At 35.2% G+C, this 21,068-nt stretch overlaps 2 protein-coding genes across 4 annotated transcripts; both read left to right on the forward strand.

Moving 5' to 3' along the window:
- Window positions 1–693: 693 nt before the first annotated feature.
- BDCG_04470 (L-asparaginase) lies at window positions 694–4,219 on the forward strand. 3 transcript variants are annotated; one of them, XM_045420130.1, is made up of 5 exons: window positions 694–911; window positions 978–1,060; window positions 1,224–2,468; window positions 2,550–2,917; window positions 3,315–4,219. In XM_045420130.1, the coding sequence occupies exons 3-5, from the start codon at window positions 1,493–1,495 to the stop codon at window positions 3,621–3,623; spliced, it is 1,653 nt and encodes a 550-aa protein (XP_045280891.1). In that variant the 5' UTR covers window positions 694–911; window positions 978–1,060; window positions 1,224–1,492; the 3' UTR covers window positions 3,624–4,219. The 3 variants fall into 3 exon arrangements, with proteins under 3 accessions (XP_045280891.1, XP_045276293.1, XP_045280890.1); XM_045420128.1 differs by having other exon boundaries at window positions 978–2,468; XM_045420129.1 differs by having other exon boundaries at window positions 694–2,468; window positions 3,315–4,101.
- A 56-nt stretch (window positions 4,220–4,275) lies between these two features.
- BDCG_04471 (alcohol dehydrogenase) lies at window positions 4,276–6,137 on the forward strand. Its single transcript, XM_045420131.1, has 2 exons — window positions 4,276–4,771; window positions 4,841–6,137. The coding sequence occupies exons 1-2, from the start codon at window positions 4,607–4,609 to the stop codon at window positions 5,729–5,731; spliced, it is 1,056 nt and encodes a 351-aa protein (XP_045276294.1). The 5' UTR covers window positions 4,276–4,606; the 3' UTR covers window positions 5,732–6,137.
- Window positions 6,138–21,068: the final 14,931 nt, after the last annotated feature.

The following is a 21,068-nucleotide window of genomic DNA, read 5'->3' on the forward strand; positions in this document are numbered from 1 at the left end:
GTTCTTCTATTCCTTTTATCATATATTTCATCATCATCACATTGATTATCTCACTTGGGAATGCTATATTGAATGAAGTTGAAGCTGCCAGAGCTGAAGAAGGGAATATAATCACTGACATTTGAGAGATCTATATAAAAGAATTGATTGTAGAAGTTGTAGATTCATTCTTCTGATTCTTCTTCTTCTTTCTACTCATTAATCATTTTATCATCTCTCTTATTCTTTATCTCATTGATAATCATCTGTTCATACAATCTGTATAAGATGTCAGATTCAGGGGTAGAGATTCACAGATATAGAATTCTCAGACTGAGTCTCTATATTCTTCTCATTCATCTGCTTCTTCATCTCATCATTGACTGAATCCTCTCCATTATCCAGAACTTCTGAAACAGGTAGTTTGAAGAGACTGAGGCACAATGTAGAAGTCTTTGTACAGGCTTGTGAAGCAGCAGGATGGCAGGTGTTGCAAGGCATATTGAAAAAAGAGTTGATTGATATATGTGAATTTGATGATAAAGGTAAGAAAGACATGTATTTGGATGATATTTGATTGAAAAAGATGCATATTGGATGATATTGAATGATTCTAGAGAAATGCAGATATTTTGATTTTTTGGTGGTGTTTTGCTACTAATTTTCAGGGGGGCCTGGGAAAATTCTGTTTTCGCAAGTAATATGTCCGCCACAATAGCAACGGCGGGCAGAAAAAATTAACCTTAACTTACAGCGTTAAAGAGAAAGAAAGAAATGATGTCAAAAAGATTGATCCGAGTCGAACTTGTCAATATGTTATTATTATATTAGCAGCAGGCACGTTTTTCATCTCTCCTCCTGTAGCTAATTATTGTAGTTATCTATCTCATCCTTATTCAATATTTTCTTATATCACTACGTACCAATTCCCGGTAAGTTTGGAATTCTGCTCGTGGTTTAAGTGAACTTGCCACTCAAGGCTATCGCCGGTTCTCCAGGGTCGTTATTATTATTATTATTATCATTATTAACTTACTGTGTTCTCGACTGCTTGACCGCTTGACCGCTGTGATTGCTGTAGGTAGGGTGGAACATATCACATCCCATCTTCGATACACCAATTTTTTTTTATTACCTCTGAGGGTGTTGATTAATCCCGCTGCGATATAAATATATCTATTATACATTTTCGTTCGTGATTTGTTCTTTCCTGCATATGTAATCTGACATATTTTATTCTCTAGGTATAGATAGGAGGACCTGGAGCATTGTTCTCGGACCTGCTTGATATTATTGCAATCTTGATATACATATATCCCCCGCAGATTGGGCGGCGTTGATTTGATACAATCATCTAGAGCGGAATATTTATCCTCAAATTGCGGAGAGGAGCTAAAAAAGAAAGGCCGGGAGACAGTTCCGCCGCTCTCAAGAACACACCACCCACATATCAAGGGATATCTCTCATTCTCCGCTTCAAGCTATCTGTCTATATACATCATCCCGCCAACTCATGACAGAAACGGAGCAAGGCTCACTCCACAATGGAGTGGGCCTATCACTCCGCCCAGAAGCCCGCGTCCTCATTATCATGACCGGCGGCACAATCTGTATGCAACCCTCTGACTCCGGCTTCATCCCCGCCCGTGGCTTCCAAAAGACAGCCCTGGAACCCGTCCCCACCTTCAACGACAAATCCAACCCAGAGCCCCTCGATGTCGTCGTCAACAGCAGAGGTGAACGACGACCACACGAGAGCCTCCGCACCCCGCCAACCGCCTATGGCGGGCGCGTGCGCTACACGGTCTTCGAATTCGAAGAACTGCTCGACAGCAGCTCGATAGACTCAAATGGCTGGGCCCAGATCGCCCTCACCATCTCCTGGAACTACACGCTCTTCGATGCCTTCGTTGTCCTGCACGGCACGGACAGTCTAGCCTATACGTGCTCCGCGCTCAGTTTCATGCTGCGCAACCTGGGCAAGCCGGTGATATTGACCGGGTCGCAGGCGCCCATGCTCGAGCTGCAGAATGATGCGACAGACAACCTGCTCGGCTCGCTGGTGATTGCGGGCAATTTCATGATTCCGGAAGTGTGCTTGTATTTTAACTATAAGCTGCTGAGGGGCAATCGGGCAACGAAAGTATCCGCGAGCGCGTTTGCGGCGTTCGATTCGCCGAATTTCGCACCCCTGGCTGTCACAACGGCCATGAGAACCAATGTTGCTTGGGATCTCGTACATAGACCGACGCATCTTGAGCATTTTAGCATCCAGATTAACCTGGATACGACGCACGTGGCGTGTCTGAGGATATTCCCTGGAATTAAGCCGGAGATGGTGGATGCTGTGTTGCGCCTGGAGGGGCTAAGAGGCCTTGTGCTTGAGACGTTTGGGGCCGGAAATGCACCAGGTGGTCCAGATAATGCAATGACAAATGTGCTCGCGGCAGCGATAAAGCGCGGGATTGTCATTGTCAACGTTACGCAATGTATTACTTGGTTTTTTTTTATCTTATTTTTCCATACTTACTCCCTTCGCTGTTGAAACTGCAACTAACTCACCACAACAGGCCTTTCCGGCAGCGTCAGCCCCGTCTATGCCCCCGGGATGACCCTCTACCGCGCCGGCGTCGTTGCCGGTCAAGATATGACATCGGAAGCCGCTCTAACTAAACTCGCCTACCTACTTGCACTGCCCGGAGCTACCCCTCAGTCCGTCGCGCGCGACATGTCCCTCTCCCTACACGGGGAACTCACCGAACACTCACAGCCGGTCTTCCAACACCCGGGCGGCAGCGTGCTACCGCAACGAGTGAAGAGTCTGGCAGCACTGGGCTACGCGATTGCGCACGGAAACCTCGAGAAAGTGAAGGATATCCTTCGCGGGGAGGAGGAGTGGATTTTAAACGATGCGGATTATTCGGGGAATACACCATTGGTATTTATGAGATATTTCTTTGGTTTTATTTCTGTTTTTTTGTTTCCGTCCTTGGTTCCCTGGCACATTCTTTGTGATTTTACTGCTGGAGGGTATGGAAGCCGGGAGAGCGGAAGGATTGTACAGAAGGAAGAGGCCAAGCCAATGAAAAAGCAAAAGACCCCGTTCTCTTAACATTTCCAAACCCCCCTCCGCCGCATAATACCTATTATTATATCACACACATATATCCCTTCCCCAAACCAACATATACATGCAATTACACAACACCGCACCAGGATTCTCCCCCAAAAAATACATACCCCCCTGCCCACCCAGCAAAATAAAAGAAAAAAAAAAAGAAACGCCTACACCTCAATAATCACCTTGGCTCACACACAAAAACAACCACAAACAGCACCTCGCCGCAACATCCCCCAACCTCTCGATCCTCCGCCACTTCCTTCTCCACGGCGGATCCGTCCACTTACGAAACCGCGCGGGCCGAACCGCACTCTTCCTCGCCGCAAACGCGGGGCTGATCGAGCACGTCCGGCTGCTGCGGCAGTCCGGTGCGCATTTGCATGCTGACGAGCGGGCTGTGGCTGAGTTGCATGCAAGGCGGCAGTTGGGGAACGGGTTGGGATTGGGTATTTGGGGGCTTGCCGGTGTGGAGGTGGACGGCCATAGCGGAGGGGGAGGGGAGGAGAGCGGAGAAACGGGGTAGGGAGAAAAGGTGGATTGAGATTGGAATGAAAGAAAGAAGGAAAGGAAAGGGGTAATATGTTGGAAGGGAGAATGCGTGATTGGTGCCTTTTTCTTTTTTCTGGAATGATCTTTAAGGGGGTGACGGATAGAGAATTAACTAGAGAAGGTGTTTTGTTCTACGGGGGGAATTTTCTTTGGGCGGCTGTTTTTGTCATGTTGTCAGTTCTGTTTCGAGGCGTTATATGGGATAGCGATGTTATTATAGGAGTTCTCTAATAAACAGGCGTGTGGTTCCGGGTGGTAATCTGAGAGTCGTGGACATCAAGCCGGGAGGGAGTCTGCTCCACAACACCCCCCCGGCCTTGGCAATAATATGATTTGTCCGGAGAAATGTGTGCAAGCTAGCAGGAGCCACATTATATATAAAAAAAAAAGCACAATACAGGCCAGTTTCTATCCGCGCAGTGTAAATTATTATTGTTAATATTGTTATTGTCCTTCTTTGTTATTATTATTGATATCAAATTGTCTCATGCTGCACCCAGAAGGCTTGCTTATAAAGCTCTCTCTGTGTCCATGGCTCAATCTCCATCGCAATTTGCTGTCAAATATTCGCCCTCCAATAGGGGGCAAGTTGAGCCAGCAAGTTTTATTCGATACCAAAAGTAATAAGAAACATGAAACGAAATAAAGAACTTGAAGTTTCTTTCAAGTTTGTGCGGGAACCGCCGGCAATTCTGCTCTATCATCATGACATCAACGACCCGCCCACTGAGCCCCTGTTTTTCTTTTACCGCAGATGTTTACTTCTTTTCCATTATAAATATACAATAGGCGGGTCCCCTTAAAAAAGCCCTCAATGTCACGCCTAACTTAAGCACTATAATAGAGTAATAGAGAGAGAGAGATATACTTACATTCTTTTTCTTAAAATCACACTTCAATTGCTCAAAAATTATCACCCATCGACGTTTAAAGTAATATCGAAGAAAAAAGGCAACCATGACCCAGCCCATTAAAACCGATACTTGGCTCGTCGAGGGCTCAAACGGCTTCGACAGCCTTAAACTTCATCGCGATGTCACAATTCCAGCACTGGGCGACTATGACTGTCTCGTCCAGATCCAAGCTGTCTCCCTTAATTACCGAGACCTCGTCATTCCACAGGTAAAACATCCCCCCCCCTTACCATTTACCTCCTCAATTTCAAAAGCTAACCATATGTGGAAAACACAGGGCCTCTACCCATTCCCCCTGACCCTCCCTCGAATCCCCTGCTCCGACGGCGCCGGCATCGTCCTCGCCACGGGGCCCCGCGTCACCCAATTCCGCCGTGGCGACCGCATCTGCACCCTCTTCAACCAAACCCACCAAGCCAACCCCATCACGCGCACCTCCATGGCCTCCGGCCTAGGCGGCACGCTCGACGGCACCCTGCGCAAATACGCCGTGCTGCCCGAGACAGGCCTGGTTAGCGCGCCTAGCAACCTCAGCCCCGTCGAGGCAAGTACGCTCAGCTGCGCGCCCCTGACGGCCTGGAATGCGCTGTACGGCCTCGTGCCGCTGAAGCCCGGCGACACGGTGCTGACGCAGGGGACGGGCGGGGTGAGTCTTTCGGCCATCCAGTTTGCGCTGGCGGCTGGGGCGACGGTGATTGCCACGACGTCGTCGCAGGAGAAGATGGAGCGGTTGAAGAAGATGGGCGCGCAGCATGTGATTAATTATAAGACGACGCCTGAGTGGGGGGAGGTTGCGCGGTCGCTTACGCCTGGTGGGAATGGGGTGGATCATGTTGTTGAGGTTGGCGGGCCGGGGACGATGGCGGAGTCTCTGAAGGCTGTGCGGAAGGAAGGTGTTATTACGATTATTGGATTTTTGGGAGGTACGGGGGGTAAGGGGGAGAAGGAGCCTAGCATTTTGGATCCGTTGGTGCAGATTTGTACGGTTCGGGGCATCCTGGTGGGTTCAAGGCAGCAGATGGAGGATATGGTGCGGGCGATTGAGGTGAATAAGATTCAGCCGGTAGTGGATGAGAAGGTGTTTTCGTTTGAGAAGGCAAAGGATGCATATCAGTATCAGTGGGAGCAGAAGCACTTTGGCAAGGTGGTTATTAAGGTGGACGGTTGATTGGCCTTGTATTGTACAGGGATCTGTATGTTATAAGGATCTTAGGGCATAGGGCATGGTCAGGTGACCCACACAAGCCTCGCCACCTCATATCCACCCGCTCACCTCTAGCTTAGATAGCTTCTTCTTCTTCTTCTTCTTCAAGATTCAGTTTCAATATGATCTAGTATACTGCTGCTATTCACCCTGATAAAGTTAGTCTTCATTCTGTAATATTACTGCTATTAGTCACAGATCTGCAGCATTTTTTTTTCTACATCTTCATACACAGTGTTCTGCAGTAAAAAATGATATTCAGTCAAATTATATAAATTCAAGCTCTTACAGATCAAGTTAATGAACTAATCACTCAGAATTATTAAATAACTGATATTAATATATATAGACTGACTGTGTGACTGTGTCTGAGATTAGAATCAGATTTTTTGATAGTTTCATTACTAATTTAACTGATCTTATTACATGATTTTATTATTAGATAGTAGTCTTATACTGTCTCAGTGAGACTTACTGTCTACTCTTATCACATTTTTCAAATGAGATTATGATTTTCACTTCTCAATTTAAATTATTTTTATTACTTTAAATAACTTTAAATTTTATTTAAGTGTTATTAAAAAGCATTACTTTTTAAAAAATTAAAAATAATCTAAAAAAAACCTTAAAATGTCTAAAAATAGTAGCTTTATATTAAGAATGAGACTAAATGAGATTAAATGAAATCACTTTCTCATTTTTTTCAAGTTATGATTTCATTTTAAAATCTGATATATAGTCACTTTATATATTTTTTTAATAGTCAGTCTCAGTGAGATTTACATCAAGAAATGTGTAAGATTAGATTAAATGAAATTAAACATGAAATTTATAATTCTGACAGTTAGTTTAAATACATAACTTATCTAATATTTGAAAACACTGAAAGTTATTACTTATATAAAAGACATACTTTCAGCTCTGATTTATTATCAACTTATCATCACTATCACTAAGATGAAATTGTATAAATTAAACATCTTTGATAGAACTAGTGATATTTATTTCTAACTATTAAATATGAATAATAATATTCATGAATATCTTATTATTAATAAAGTCTTTAAAATCTCTTTCAGTATTAGCTATATTAGCTCTAAAATTCATTAATATATTTAGTAAATATAAATGAAACATGATATATATATCATTATCTGAGACATTCTGAAGATATAACTCTGTAATAATTACTAGAAGATTAATACAGCTTTTACTACAGAGTTATGAATAAACTCTCTTTATATACAATATAATTAATATACTTTAGACTTCATTATCAACTTCAAGATCATTATAGTAGACTTAAAGTGAAATAATTCTGTACTATGTATTATATTCTGTATTAAGTTAATAATATTAATTCTTCACTAGATTAATTAAGCTTACTTTAATACTTAATTAGTATTATTTATTAAATAAAAGAAGGCAGTTATAATAACAGAGAGCTATATTTCTATATTATATTAACTCATCTCACAGAACTATTAAGTTGAATTTAATTTTATATAAGATAATACAATCTCTAATATCACTGTTAACAGAGATTATTTCAGATTATTATATAGTAGTAACTAGACTGACCACTAAGATCATGAATTTCACATTTAATCTCATTTAATCTGATTTCATACATTTCTTGATGTGAGTCCCACCAGGATCAAGTCTTAAAAAAATCTGAAAATGAACTATTTCTGAGAGAAATGACATGAAAAATGATTAGATTTAATTCAAGAACAGTGAAATGAGAGTAATTTTCTAGAATAAACTGTGAAAGATGATCATTCTTTCAAAATCAGAATGAGACTGAGACTGAAGATTAAAGTCTCATTCAGTTTATTCAGTGATTGCTTATATAATCAGAATTTGATAACAATTATTAATAACACTTATGAAACAACTAAATACATTCTTATGTAAGTTTATTCTTTACTTTCTCATAAAAACTACACTTCTCTGATATACTGTGATTAGAGATATTAAACTATCTGATAATTTTATGTTTTACAATCATGAGTTTCTTAATTATTTCTTCTTGTAATTGTTCTCAGTGATAGTGATAAATATTTCAACTTGAGTTGAACTTTTACTTCATTCTCATCTCTGTTAATGAAATTATCAGAATATCACACATCATCAGTGTAATAGTTGAATATGTACTCTTAACAATTTTTCAGAACTCTAGAATTGATTTAGTGTGTAAATTCATCAGATTATCTTGAAGATAGCAGTCAAATTCAGTTTTATAAGTATGTAGTTTTACCTGATTTTCAGTTGTAATCAATGTATGCAAGTTCTGTTTCAAAGTTAGTATTATAGTTTGTAAGAATAAGTGCTCGCAGGCGATTATTCAGGTGTTTGCAGCTTGGCGTGATATGTACTGTTAACTACTAGAAGTATTTATGATAAAAAGATAAAATGTAGAAATCAAATATATAATAGCATTCAAGCTGAGTTATAAATAGTATTCACAAACTTCAGTCTATATAGTTGTGTGTAGTCAAGAGTCACTAGCTCTATTGATTATATAAGAGATAGAAATAGAGATAAAGAATTCATGAGAAGTAGAATTTCTTATATACTCTCTTCTTTCTAAGACTTTGTCTGTGAAGCCTTTCACTGAGTGATCTCATAAAATCAGCTCAGTACTACAGTAATACTTACTAAAAATTCTTCACATCTATAAAAAATCTCAGTGAGAAAAAATCTCTTATTACTGTAAAGAGAAAAGAGTCTGTTACTCAGTTTCTTATTCTATGAGATTCTTTATAATCTACAGATTCTTCTCTGACTATCATACAGATTCATCTCATATCTTTCATACAGAAGAATTCTGATTGACTCTTAATTATTTTCATAAGATTCTTATATAATTATTACATAGATTTATCTTACAGATGAATCACTCTCTATGAGATTATTCTTATTAAAGAGAAGCATTTGTGAGTTAATCTTTCACTTATTTTTATAAATCATTGTTCTTTAACACTGTAGAATTATAAGGAATTTTTCATTCTTTCATTAACTCTGTAGAATTGTAGAATCAAGATATTTACAGTCTGCAATCACTCTTTATAATTATATAGAAAGATTCAGATCTACAATTCATAATTACTCTTGTTTATTAGAGTGATCTGACTGTTTCACAGAATCACTCACAGTGTAAGTAAATCTCTCTAGAATAGTATAAATATCTCAGATCTATTCACAGAATCTTATCTTCTTTTCTCTTTTTCTATAACAGCTCTTATTCTTATAAACTGTGAGTATTCTCATTTATCTATGAAGTGTTTTCACTCAGATAATAGAGAGAGAGTGTTTCTGACAATATCTATGTATTAATTCAAGAACTTCTCAAGAATAAAAATTTTTTTAATTTTAATATCTTTATAAATGATATCTGACTGCTGCTGAGCTTCTCATGAGTGTCTCTGCAACTTCTCTAATTACTTTTTATCAGCTGATGAAGCAGAAACACTGCTGTTCATGACTGTATCTTTATTTCTCTCAGTCTCATCACTGTATCTGATCTTCAGGCCAGCAGCTTATTCCATATCTTCTTCAGATCAGTCTCTGACTCTAAGCAGTGCAGTCTCTCTCTTTACTGTAAGTCTTCTCATAAGTAATTTCTTACAGACTCTAGCTAACAGTTCTTATAAAGCTTCTGATGTTATCAGTGTCTTCTACAGCTCTGTGAGTCTATGATCACTCTTTCTCTGCTTACACAATCTCTGATCAGGCATATATAAATATGTCTAGATTCTCTATCAATGATTCTCACACTGTGGCACATTTTCACAATCTCATTATCAATGAGAGATGAGTTCTCAGATACCTGTAAAATCTGAGTAATTAAGACAATATAAATGTCATGAATTTGTGATAAGAGTTAATCTGAGCAGATGAGCTCTCTCTTCACATCTCAATTATTTTCAGACTGAATACTTCAGCACAACTGAGAGAGTGAATATAGCTTTGTAAGAAATATCTAATCACACACACAGATGATTAGTCTTCAAGACTCTGCTGTAACTATATATACTCTGATATTCAGCTTCTCTGAAGTCTGTGTATTTCTGACAGCTTTTGTATTAAATACAATAATTGTCTGTATCACAGACATGATACTCTCTGCTTCTTTGAAGAGAGAAATTGATAGTTGTGAAGAAATTGAGTATCATAGATATTGAGAATGTAAGTTTAAGTTTTCTTTATTTTTTCTTTATTAGTCTCTAAATTATATTCACAGCTCTGTTTATTTTCTTATTTTTTAACTTTAATAAGAATATAATTTCTTCTTTTCTTATGTACACTGCAGACTGTTCATCTCAGTAGAAACTTATTATCTTATAGACTAGAGTTTATAAATAACAGTGTTAATATCTTTATTATAATCAGATTCTTAGTGAAGACTGTATCATTCTGACTTATTAAAATTTATAATATAAAAGTTATATCTTAGCTTCTACAGATGTCTTATCTATCTGAATGATTCTTAAGTGAACTTATTCATCTTATCAGAATATTCTTATCACTGAATCTTGAATCAGAGCTTGTAATCTCACTTCTCTGAGTTAATAATTTCTTTGATCTCATATTCTCTTTCACTCTCTAGTACTTTACAGATAGAGTGATAAGTCACAGAATTCTCTTCTGAGAATTTCTTATATTTACAGAGCAAAGAGACATGAAAAACATTGTATATCTGTAACTCAGATAACAGTTTCAATCTGTAGAACTGTAAGCTAATTTTCTTCATAATCTTATAAGACTCTGTCTGTAAGAGATTCAGCTTCTTACTAAGTCTTTATATAATGATGTTTTCTAGACTCAGTCAGACTCTATCATCTTTCTTAAAACTCTTTATAATATACTTGAAGTCATAGTATCTCTTCTAATACTCTTAAGTCTTTCTTAAGAATTCACAGACTTTCTCCTGAATCTTCTGAATTCTCTCAGCTTATTCACAGACATCATCACACTTAATAGTATACTCTTACAGATTCATTAAGATTATTCATGAATAAGTCTCAGTGAGTATCTCAAAGAGGGTTTTATCTGTACTGACATACTTTGAGTTGTTATATATGAACTCTGTAAATGATAATTAATACACTCAGTTATTCTGATTATAATTGATAAAGCATCATAGATACTGTTTTAATATACTTATCAGATATTCTGTCTGACTATCTGTCTGTTAATGAAAAGCTGTGCTTAAATCTTATGAGATCTTCAGTATAGTTATCAGATCAGATCAGAACTCTTCTGTGAAGATTAATTCTCTATCTGAGATAATATTCACAGATAATTCATGCAACTGAATCACATTGTAGATAAAGATATAAGTTAAATTCTTTGTCTTTAAGTTCTTACAGATGAGTATAAAGTATGCTATCTTAATAAAATAATTTACTATTATCAGCACACTGTTAAAACAGATATCATATATGTTCTTACTTTCAGAGAGGCTCATAAGAACATTTATTTCTAGCTGTTTTCAAGGTTTCTATGAGATGAGTAGAGAAGTAAGTTCTTTATATAATCTGAACTGCACTACTCACAAATTCTGATAAACAGTATAAGAATTCACTATCTTCTTTACAAGTTCTCACATCTTCAGTCAGAAGTATTTTCTTATAAATAACTCATGAGTTCTAGTATCTGTAAAATGACCTGTTAGAGAAGAGTTATAATACCTTTTAATAAGTTCTATACATAGAAACTCATTCACAGACACATAAATCCAGCCCTCTCTTTATAAGAGATTATTTAAGTCTCTTCAACTCTTTATTTCTACAGAGTTAATTCCTATCATGAGCAGTTTCTAAATATACTGAGTATATTCATTCTTCAATTGCAGTTCAGACAATCTGAATAGAAGATCTTGTGAAGACTTATACTCTGTTTTCTCTTATATCAGGTTTTTCACAGTGCTTCTCAAAGCCTGTAAACTCTTCAGATTATAGATACTCTCTTCAAGAATTCTCACAGAGATTCTCAGAGTGTTGACTCTCAGTGTTATAGAAAGTAGTTATACAGGCTTCTTCTCTCTCTCTTTTCTCTTCTCTTATAAGGAATTGAGAGACTCATCAGTCAATCTCTTTATAACACTCAGTCTGAGTATTCTGTGAAGCTTTTCTATCTTCTCTAGTCTCTCTGTATCTATCATTCTGATCTTCTTAATATAGTCTGATCTGTGAGAGAGTCTGTTCACTGAGTTCTTAGTTCTCTTAATATGTTCTATCTTAAACCAGAACTCACTCAGTCTCTGAGCTCAGTGAATCTGCTACTATGAGAGTTTCTTGATTGAAGTAAACTGTTATAAGCTGTCATAATCAGTTCTAACAGTAATCACTGTTATGAGACTTTTAAAGTAGTGATATCAGTGATGAAAGAATTTCACTATTATAAGAAGCTTCTGATCATGAATATTATAGTTAATCTTCACAGATTATATCTTCTGTGAGAAAAAGATCACTGAAACTCAGTTTTCATTTGACTGTAGTTATAAGACTATTTCTGAAATTATAAAGAAGAAGATATCTGTCTTTAATCTAGTTAAGAGTAAGAGATCAAAGTGAAACAGTATCACTGTGTTTATAAATATCTATTTCAATCTTACAAAAACTCTGTGAGCTTCTGAGATAAGAAAGTTCTTACAGTTCTCTCTTCTTAATAATCTTTTCATTCTCTGTTTATAGAATAACTTCTTCTTATTTTCACTCTTCAGCATGTCTGTAAGAGTCAAAGAGATTCTCATGAATGTAAAGATAAACTGTCTATAGAAATTCACAAAGCTCAGAAAGATCTGAATCTCATGAATACTAGTTAACTTCAGTTATGATAGAATAGTCTCAATCTGTGAAGATTTCATCTGAATATCATCTGCAGTGATTATATATTCTAGGAAATTAATTCAGTGAGTACTGAAGTTGCACTTTATAAACTTAATATATAGTTCTATCTCATCTAAGACCTTCAACATACTTTGCACATACTCAGTGTGTTCTTTCTTCTTCACAGAGTACATCACTACATCATTCAGATATATTATCACAAAGACATTTAGATATATATGAAGTGTTTTATTAATAAAAGACTGAAATACTGTGAGAGTATTAGTCAGATTAAAAGACATTACTAGATATTTAAATAATTTCAGTGCAGTTCTAAAGACAGTCTTTCATTCATTCTCAGACTGTATTCACAGCTATGTATATACATTGATCATATTCAGTTGTATGAATATAATAGCTTCTATGAGACAGTTAATTACATTCTCAATCAGAGACAGAGAATAGCAGCTCTTTATTATCTTGAAGTTCAGGTCACAGTAGTCTACACACAATCTGAGACCTTTATTCTTCTTCTTCACAAATATCACAGAGACTCTCACAGAGATCTGTGAAGATCAGATAAAGTCATTCTTCAGATTCTTCTTCACATAGGTCTGCAAGACCTCTGTTTTATGATGAGAGAGCTTATAGATTAATCTTCAGAAGAGTTTCTACTCTTCTATCAAATCTATTATCAGATTCTTCTCATAGTGAGAAGAAAGCTCAGCTGTCTTTACTAGACTGAACATCTCTGCAAGATCTTGATATTTCTCTGATATCTGAAGCTCAGTTTTCATGACTGCGAGATCCTCAGACACTCATAAAGTCATTATATAGATAAGCTTGTCTTCTCTAATTAACTCTGCAGTATCAACTGATTCTATCTCTGTGAGTAAGTCTGTCAACACTGATCAGAAGTATAAACCTGACTTACAGACAGCTATGTGTGAATTATGTCTTTGAAGTCATGTAAGTCTCAAGTACATGTCATCTGTAATATCTGTGATAATCACAGTTTCTATAAATCTTCTCCAGATTTCAGAGAGATCTTGCAATTCAAAGATAACTCTTATGAGTCTCTCAGTTCTCAGATCTGAGTTCTCACACTCTGCTTGTTATAAGAGCAGATTCTCAGTCTTCATCTTTCAGCTCATTCACTCTGCAAGCTTTAGAGACATTATAGTAATCTAGAATTCTGAGTTCATCAATGCTTTTCATGCTTGTGAGATAGCAGTACTGTGATGCAGTCTCTCTCTGCAAGTAAGCATTTTCATTGAGAGAGTAACAGATTCAGATGTCAGCTTCAAGACAAATCTCTCTATGTCTTATCATCTTTTTCTGATAAATCTGTTCTCTGTTGTTTTGACTCTCACAGAACTGATCAGTGATCTGCTCTCTGCAGATCTGTGACTCTCACAGTGATTTATAAGTGATGAATAAGAGTCATCAGTTTCTTCAGAGTCAAGAGCTTAGAGTCTTACTCAATGAGCTTGTTCTGCATATCTTTATTCAGTCTCTTTACAAACATCATCATTCAGATCTTGTTTCAGAGCTCTGTTTTCACAGATCTTAATTCATATCACAATTTTATGAAGCACTGTGAGTAGTCTTCATCAGATTTCTCATCTCTTTTTCTAATATTGATAATCACAGTTCAGGTGTTCTCTGTCTGACTCATGAAGTCTCTCAACTTATTCTCTAGATAGGTCTTGAGAATAGATCAGCAGAATCTCTTATGATCATTCTCTAGATAATTCAGTCAGTTCTTGACTTCAGTATAATAGAGATCTGTTATTACATAGATGACAGCTTCTTCATCTTTTATATTACATAGTCAGACTTATGAGTCAATTTCAAATACAAACTCATAAAAGATTTTATAGATTGTGATTTGATAAGTGATCTTAAGTAATCACAGCTTAAGAAAGTTTCTTTTTAATTCATAGATATCTCTGAAGATCATGTCTAGAAACTCAGTTCAAGAGTGTTTGCAGACAGTAAGTATTTCTTGTAGAAAAATAGCTTGATTCTATGAGAGATGCTCAAGAATGTTCTTTACTAAGATTAATTTATTCATGAGTTCAGAGAGTTTCTCTGTCATAGATGCAGAGAATGATGTCTTATAAGTGATTGATAAGTTCTCTGAGACTTCTTTCATAGAGATTATTCATGATTCAGATGACTGCTTCTGAGTGTCTGCAGTAGAGTTTGCAGAGATTGAAGTATATAAGTTTCTAGTTCTTTCAGTTATAACAGATGATTGCTGACTGACTGAGCTTGAAATGTAAGAATAAGTGCTTACAGGTGATTATTCAGGTGTTTGCAGCTTGATATGATATATACTGTTAACTACTAGAAGTATTTACAGTAGAAAGATAAAATGTAGAAGTCAAATGTATAATAGCATTCAAGCTGAGTTATAAATAGTATTCATGAACTCCAGTCTATATAGTTGTGTGTAGCCAAGGGCCGCTAGCCCTATTGATTATGCGAGAGATAGAAATAGAGGTAAAGAATCCGCGAGGAGCGGGATTTCTTACATAGTTCTATGTGATATAAAGTGTTATCAAAGATTATTACTTACTAGAGAATTGTATTTCACCGTCTTCACATCTCAAACATCTGCTTATTCCAATCTCTGATAGTTGACATTGTAGTAGTCTCAGACTAATTTAATATATAAGTCTTATTTCTTCTCTATTCAATCTTGAGAAGTGTAGATATTAACTCAATGAAAGAGATCTAGTAGAGCTGCTACAGTATAGTACTCTGTAAAAGATTGTTCAGTTTTGCTATAGTAATATACTAGTTTATTTCTTACAATAATAATAGTCTGTGCTATTAGACTGACCGTGTGACCGTGTCTGGGACCAGGACCAGATTTTTTGATAGTCTCATTACCAATTCGACTGATCCCATTACACGGTTTTAACATTAGATAGTAGTCTCATACTGTCTCAGTGAGACTTACTGTCTACTCTTGTCACATTTTTCAAATGAGACCATGATTTCCACTTCTCAATTTAAATTATTTTTATTGCTTTAAATGACTTTAAATCTCATTTGAGCATTACCAAAAAGCGTTACTTTTTAAAAAATTAAAAATAGTCTAAAAAAAACCTTAAAATGTCTAAAAATAGTAACTTTATGTCAAGAATGGGACTAAATGGGACCAAATGGGACCACTTTCTCATTTTTTTCAAGTCATGGTCCCATTTTAAAATCAGATATATAGTCACTTTGCATGTTTTTTTAATAGTCAGTCCCAGTGGGATTCACGCCAAGAAATGTATGGGATCAGACCAAATGGGACCAAACGTGAAATTCATGATCCCGGCGGCCAGTCTATGTGCTATAGTATAATTTCAGACTGAATTTCTTTTTAAGTGATTCAACTACTTTTTAAGATGAGTAAATAAACTGTTATATACTTATCAGACTGACTGCAGTATTGATATATGAGTGATTAAGACTGTCTTTATTATCTTATAAAACTGAAACAGTAAATCAATCACATATTTCAACTGAGTTTACTTCATATCAGAAAGTTTCAATATCTGAATCTTTTCTCAATCAGAGTGTTGTACTTAATAATCAATCATCTAATGCAATTGAAGAGTTTGAATAGTTATCTTATATATTGAACTTCATCATATTCTAACATTCTGTATCATAGTCAGTGATGTGACTGATTTGTTTATTTATTAAATATTATAAAATCATTATTATTGTTTAGAAGAGATACATTATTATTATTATTATTATTCTTCAATTATAGATGTATGCAGTCAGAGACTATGACATCTACCTGAGAACTTTAGTTCTCAGGGTTTTTTCTATGTCTGTAAAGTTAACTATTGTACATTCATCAATTTCAGATATGCAAAATCAGAAAATTCCAGCCCAGAATACAAAAACTGTTTACAAATTGCAGTGTTTTAACATCTTTTAATACTTTGAAATCATTTGACAATATCATGACAAAAGAAAAGAGAGAAAGAACACAGTCTCAAAGATAGACACATTAAATAGATAGATAGAAAGAAATTGAAAGAAAAAGATACAGAAAAAGAAAAAGTAAAGAGAGACTATAACAAAACAAATTCTTAAAAGAGAGTGTATAGCTGTTTTAACAGACTATATCTGATTGATTTCCTCCTCTTCATATTCAGATAATTCTGAATTTAGCCATTTTCTTGTAGCTGCTTGAGTTTCTGATAGAAAGTCTATTAAGTATTTAATTCCTGTCTCAGTTGAGAATAAGAATCTCATATTTAATTGATTTAGATCATACTTCTCTTTCAATCTGGCTCTGAGACTATTGTATAATGCACAGTGTATTATAATATGCTCAGGATTCTCATTTGTATTGCAGAATGAGCATTCTATTGAGTCAAATCTATCATCAAATCTTTGTATATAAGATTTGAAATAGCCATGTCCTAGTTTCAGCTGTATTATAGATGAGAATATTTTCTTTTTACATTTAATTGAACAAGATTTCCACTTGGGTTTTGTTTCAAATCTTGAATAATGTATACTCTTCTTTTGTTTCTGCCAGCTTTCATTCCACTTGTCTAAACAAGATTCTTTTATTTTTCTCTTTATAAAAGATCAGGACACAATTTTTTGAATAGATCTGCTTAATTCTGCACCCTTTTTTGCAGCTGAATCAGCCAATTCATTGCCATGAATATTCATATGAGCAGGAACTCAGTGCAGATGAATTCTCAGCTTTGATGTTCTTCTCTCTTGAATTTTTAAAACAGAGTTTAAGATCAGTTCAAGATTCATTTGATCATTATGAATCTGACTATTTCTAAGTCTTTTTAAAGCAGCTTGACTATCAGAGAATATCCATGTCTCTTTCAAACAATTTCCTCTTTTATGAGATTTTATTTCAATGAGTTTGAAAGCTTTCACTATTGCAAATAGTTCAGCATCAAAGACTTCACATTCAGAGCCTAGATTCCAGAAATCTGAGATAAAATTAATATTATCTTCAGTATAAGCAATGCCTGCACTCAATCTATTCAAGTTCTCATTTTTTGAGCCATCTGAATAAATCAGAATAGAGTCTTTTATATTGATTGTAGAAATTCTCTTCAAATGCTGTTCATATTCTTTCTCTTTTGATAGTTCACTTATTTGTAAGTCTATAAGAGATTCAAGCTTTTTTCTCCAGGGAGATAACTTCTCATGATCAACTTTTTCAACATTTAAAGAAGAAAATTGATTTTTAATCAGAGAGCATAGTCTGTACAGTTGAGAAGGCATTTTCTTTGAAGAATTATTTTCATTCCAATCAAGAAATCTATTCCAATCCAGTTCATTTCCAGAGTTAATTGATGGAAATGAAGAAGAGACTCTTTCTCTGATTATATGATTTGAGCTCATCTTTACAACTCTCAGAGCATAGTTCATACAGGCCTTTTCAAATCTAATAGTAGAAGGAGAAATTGAAGCTTCAATTTTCATTGCTTTAATAGAAGATGATTTAAATGCTCTCAGAATTCTTCTCAAGGCTCTGTTTTACAGACTTTGAAAGAGTTCAGTGAAATTCCCTTGATTATTCCATCAAACTTGAACTCCATAATCAGCTACTGATGTAATACAGGCTATATATAACTGTCTCATAGCCTGGAAGGATAGACCCCTCTCTGTATTTGATAGTCTGATTATGTTGTTCAATAGTCTTTCTGCCTTGACAGTTCTTTGTTGAATGTGATATTTAAAATTCAACTTGGAGTTTAACCATACTTCTAACCATTTAACATTTACACTGGGTTTAATCTCTCTATTTAAAAGAGTTAGAGATAGTTCTTTCTCATTGAATCTAGGAAAGAAATGAATTAACTCAGTTTTATCCATATCAAATTGAATTTGATTGATATCTGCTCTAACAAAGATTTCCTTTGCAGCTTCTTCAATTACTTTCAAATTCTCTTTGATAGTTTTTGAGCTGTAGACAAGACCAATATCATTCACATAACTCAGAGATCGCACTATTCTCATATTTCTATTTTTGAATAGATATACAGTGTATATTGCAAATAAAATGGGTGAGATTGGAGACCCCTGTGGTACTCCTATTTTTATCTCAGTCTTGTCTTGTTTCATTTCATCAAAGAAGAGTTGTATAATTCTTTTAGACATAAAACAGTTAATCCATTTTATTAGGGAAAGTGGCAGTTTTAATATCTTCAATGTCTGAATTAACTTTGACTTTGAAACATGATCAAACACTTCTTTTATATCAATAAAAACTGCAGTTGAGACCAGACTCTCATGCTTTGCTATTTGAATATCATGAACAACTGAGAGAACAGTGTCAATTGCAGAACACTGTTTTCTATCTTCCATTTGTTCACTGAATAAAAGAGAATCATCTATAGAGCTTATAAAAGATAGTTGAGTAGCTATTATCTTTTCTAAAACCTTTCCTAAACAGTTCAATAGAGATATTACTCTATATGACTTAGGAATTGAAGTTTTTCTATTAGATTTTGCAAGAATCACTCCAGTGGCTTCTCTCCAGCATTCAGGATGATATCCATTTTTCAAGAGATTGAAAAAGAGCTCAAAATATTCATTCTTTAAGTAGGAATATGTATTTTGAATAATCAAGTGATTAATTGAATCAGGACCTGCAGCAGTTTTAACAGAACTTGAGAAGATAGCTGACTCTAATTCATCTTGTGTAAGATCAGGCCATTCCCAGTCATTTTTATCAATGTAGTTGAGAAGTGATATATTCTCTTCCTCTGAATCTGAATCTGAATCTGGTGAGTTCTGAAAGAGAATTCTCATGAAAGCTTGACATTTTTCCTCAAAAGAGTTTGCTGTATATGATTCATTCTGAAACTCATATTCTAGAGCTGGAAGTTTTGCTACACTTCTTGTTTTAGTATAGTTAAAAGCTTTAAAAATTTCCTTTCCTTGTGCTTCTTCAAGAAATTTATTCCAGCAGTCTGTTTTAGCTCTTTTAATATCTGAAAAATATTCATTTCTGACAGTTTTGAACTCTTCATCAGATATTACATCATTCTTCCAATCTCTTCTAGCAGTAGCTAATTCTTTTCTTTTAGATGAGATATTCTCATTCCACCAAGGTTTTGAATACTCAGAAGATTTTCTTTTTGGAATATTATCTCTAACACTTGTTAGAATGATAGATGTAATAAGCTTCACTCTATTCTCAAGCATTTCATTTGAGATATCTTGACCAGAATTTCAATATAGCTCATTCTGTCTTTCAGATTTTAACAGTTTTATGCTTTCTTCAACTGCTTTTCAATCAGCTTTTTCAAAGTTATACTGATTAGAGAGAAGAGGATTTTCACTCATTTGTTTTTCACTCAGTTCAATATCAAATTGAATAATCTCATGACCTGATCCTGATGTCTCATTTGAATCAATAAACCAGTTTACAAGTCTTCTTTTCATTAGATTTTATGACATGAATGTTAGATCTATAATAGACTTCTGTTTCATGCCTTTTCTAAAGAATGTTTGTTGATCAGACTTATTAACCAAATCTATTGAATGCTCAAAGGTTCATTCAATCAGATTATCAGCTCTCACTGCTCTCTTGCATTCTGAATTCCATCAGGGATGATGTGCATTGAAATCTCCTGCAATTATAGAGTTTCTTGATGAAGTTATGTTCAGAAATCCTCTATCAATTGTCCAGATATTGTTATTTTCCTTCAATGACTTTTCATTATAGATATTTATGAGCTGTATAGTATCAAACTCATTTTCTTTATCTATAATATCACCCACCAGAATATCAGGGTCAGACATGATATCAAATCTTAGATTAAATTGATATCTTGATCTCTTTCTTCCATAGATCACTACTCTTGACTTTATCTCAGACTTTTGAGGTAAAAAGCAGTAGTAGCTTGAATGAGAAATGACATATTTTTGCTCAGCATCAAAATTTGGCTCCTGAAGCAGTACAAAATCAACTTTTTATTCAAATGCAATTTGAAGACAAGAATAAATGCAATTTGAGTTTCTATTCACATTATTTTGAATAAATGTGATTTTTGAAGAGTTTTTAAACTTTTTTTATTGTTTTTGTTGTATATTCATACTAAAAGAGAGTAGAGAAGAATCTAATCACTATCATCAGATAGTAGATTATAACTGTTCTGAAAAGTAGGAATCTCAACTGCTTGCATTATATCTAGTTTATCACCAGAGTCATTTCTCAATTCTCTAATCTTAACAGAAGTTTGAGGATTCAAATTCTATTTACATTTTGCTGGAGAATTGAAGTTTGAAGACTTAGATAATTGAGAGTTTCTTCTTTTTGAGCTTGCAGTTGTGAGTTTACTGACTTGACTCTTCTCTTCAGTTCTAAATTGACTTTGAGCTTCATCTTTTCTCCAGTTCTTTGAGTTCTAGGAGCAAACATACATTCTTTGAGCTAGATGCATGTTTTTCTTTGCAATTAG

This window comes from Blastomyces dermatitidis (assembly GCF_000003525.1).
Source record: "Blastomyces dermatitidis ER-3 genomic scaffold supercont1.4, whole genome shotgun sequence".
Taxonomy (NCBI): domain Eukaryota; kingdom Fungi; phylum Ascomycota; class Eurotiomycetes; order Onygenales; family Ajellomycetaceae; genus Blastomyces; species Blastomyces dermatitidis.

Coding starts and splice junctions, on each gene's coding strand:
- BDCG_04470 (XM_045420128.1), top strand. CDS start 1,493: ATGACAGAAACGGAGCAAGGCTCACTCCACAATGGAGTGGGCCTATCA. Junction 2,469..2,549: donor CATTGTCAACGTTACGCAAT/GTATTACTTGGT, acceptor TCACCACAACAG/GCCTTTCCGGCAGCGTCAGC. Junction 2,918..3,314: donor ATTCGGGGAATACACCATTG/GTATTTATGAGA, acceptor AACCACAAACAG/CACCTCGCCGCAACATCCCC.
- BDCG_04471 (XM_045420131.1), top strand. CDS start 4,607: ATGACCCAGCCCATTAAAACCGATACTTGGCTCGTCGAGGGCTCAAAC. Junction 4,772..4,840: donor GAGACCTCGTCATTCCACAG/GTAAAACATCCC, acceptor TGGAAAACACAG/GGCCTCTACCCATTCCCCCT.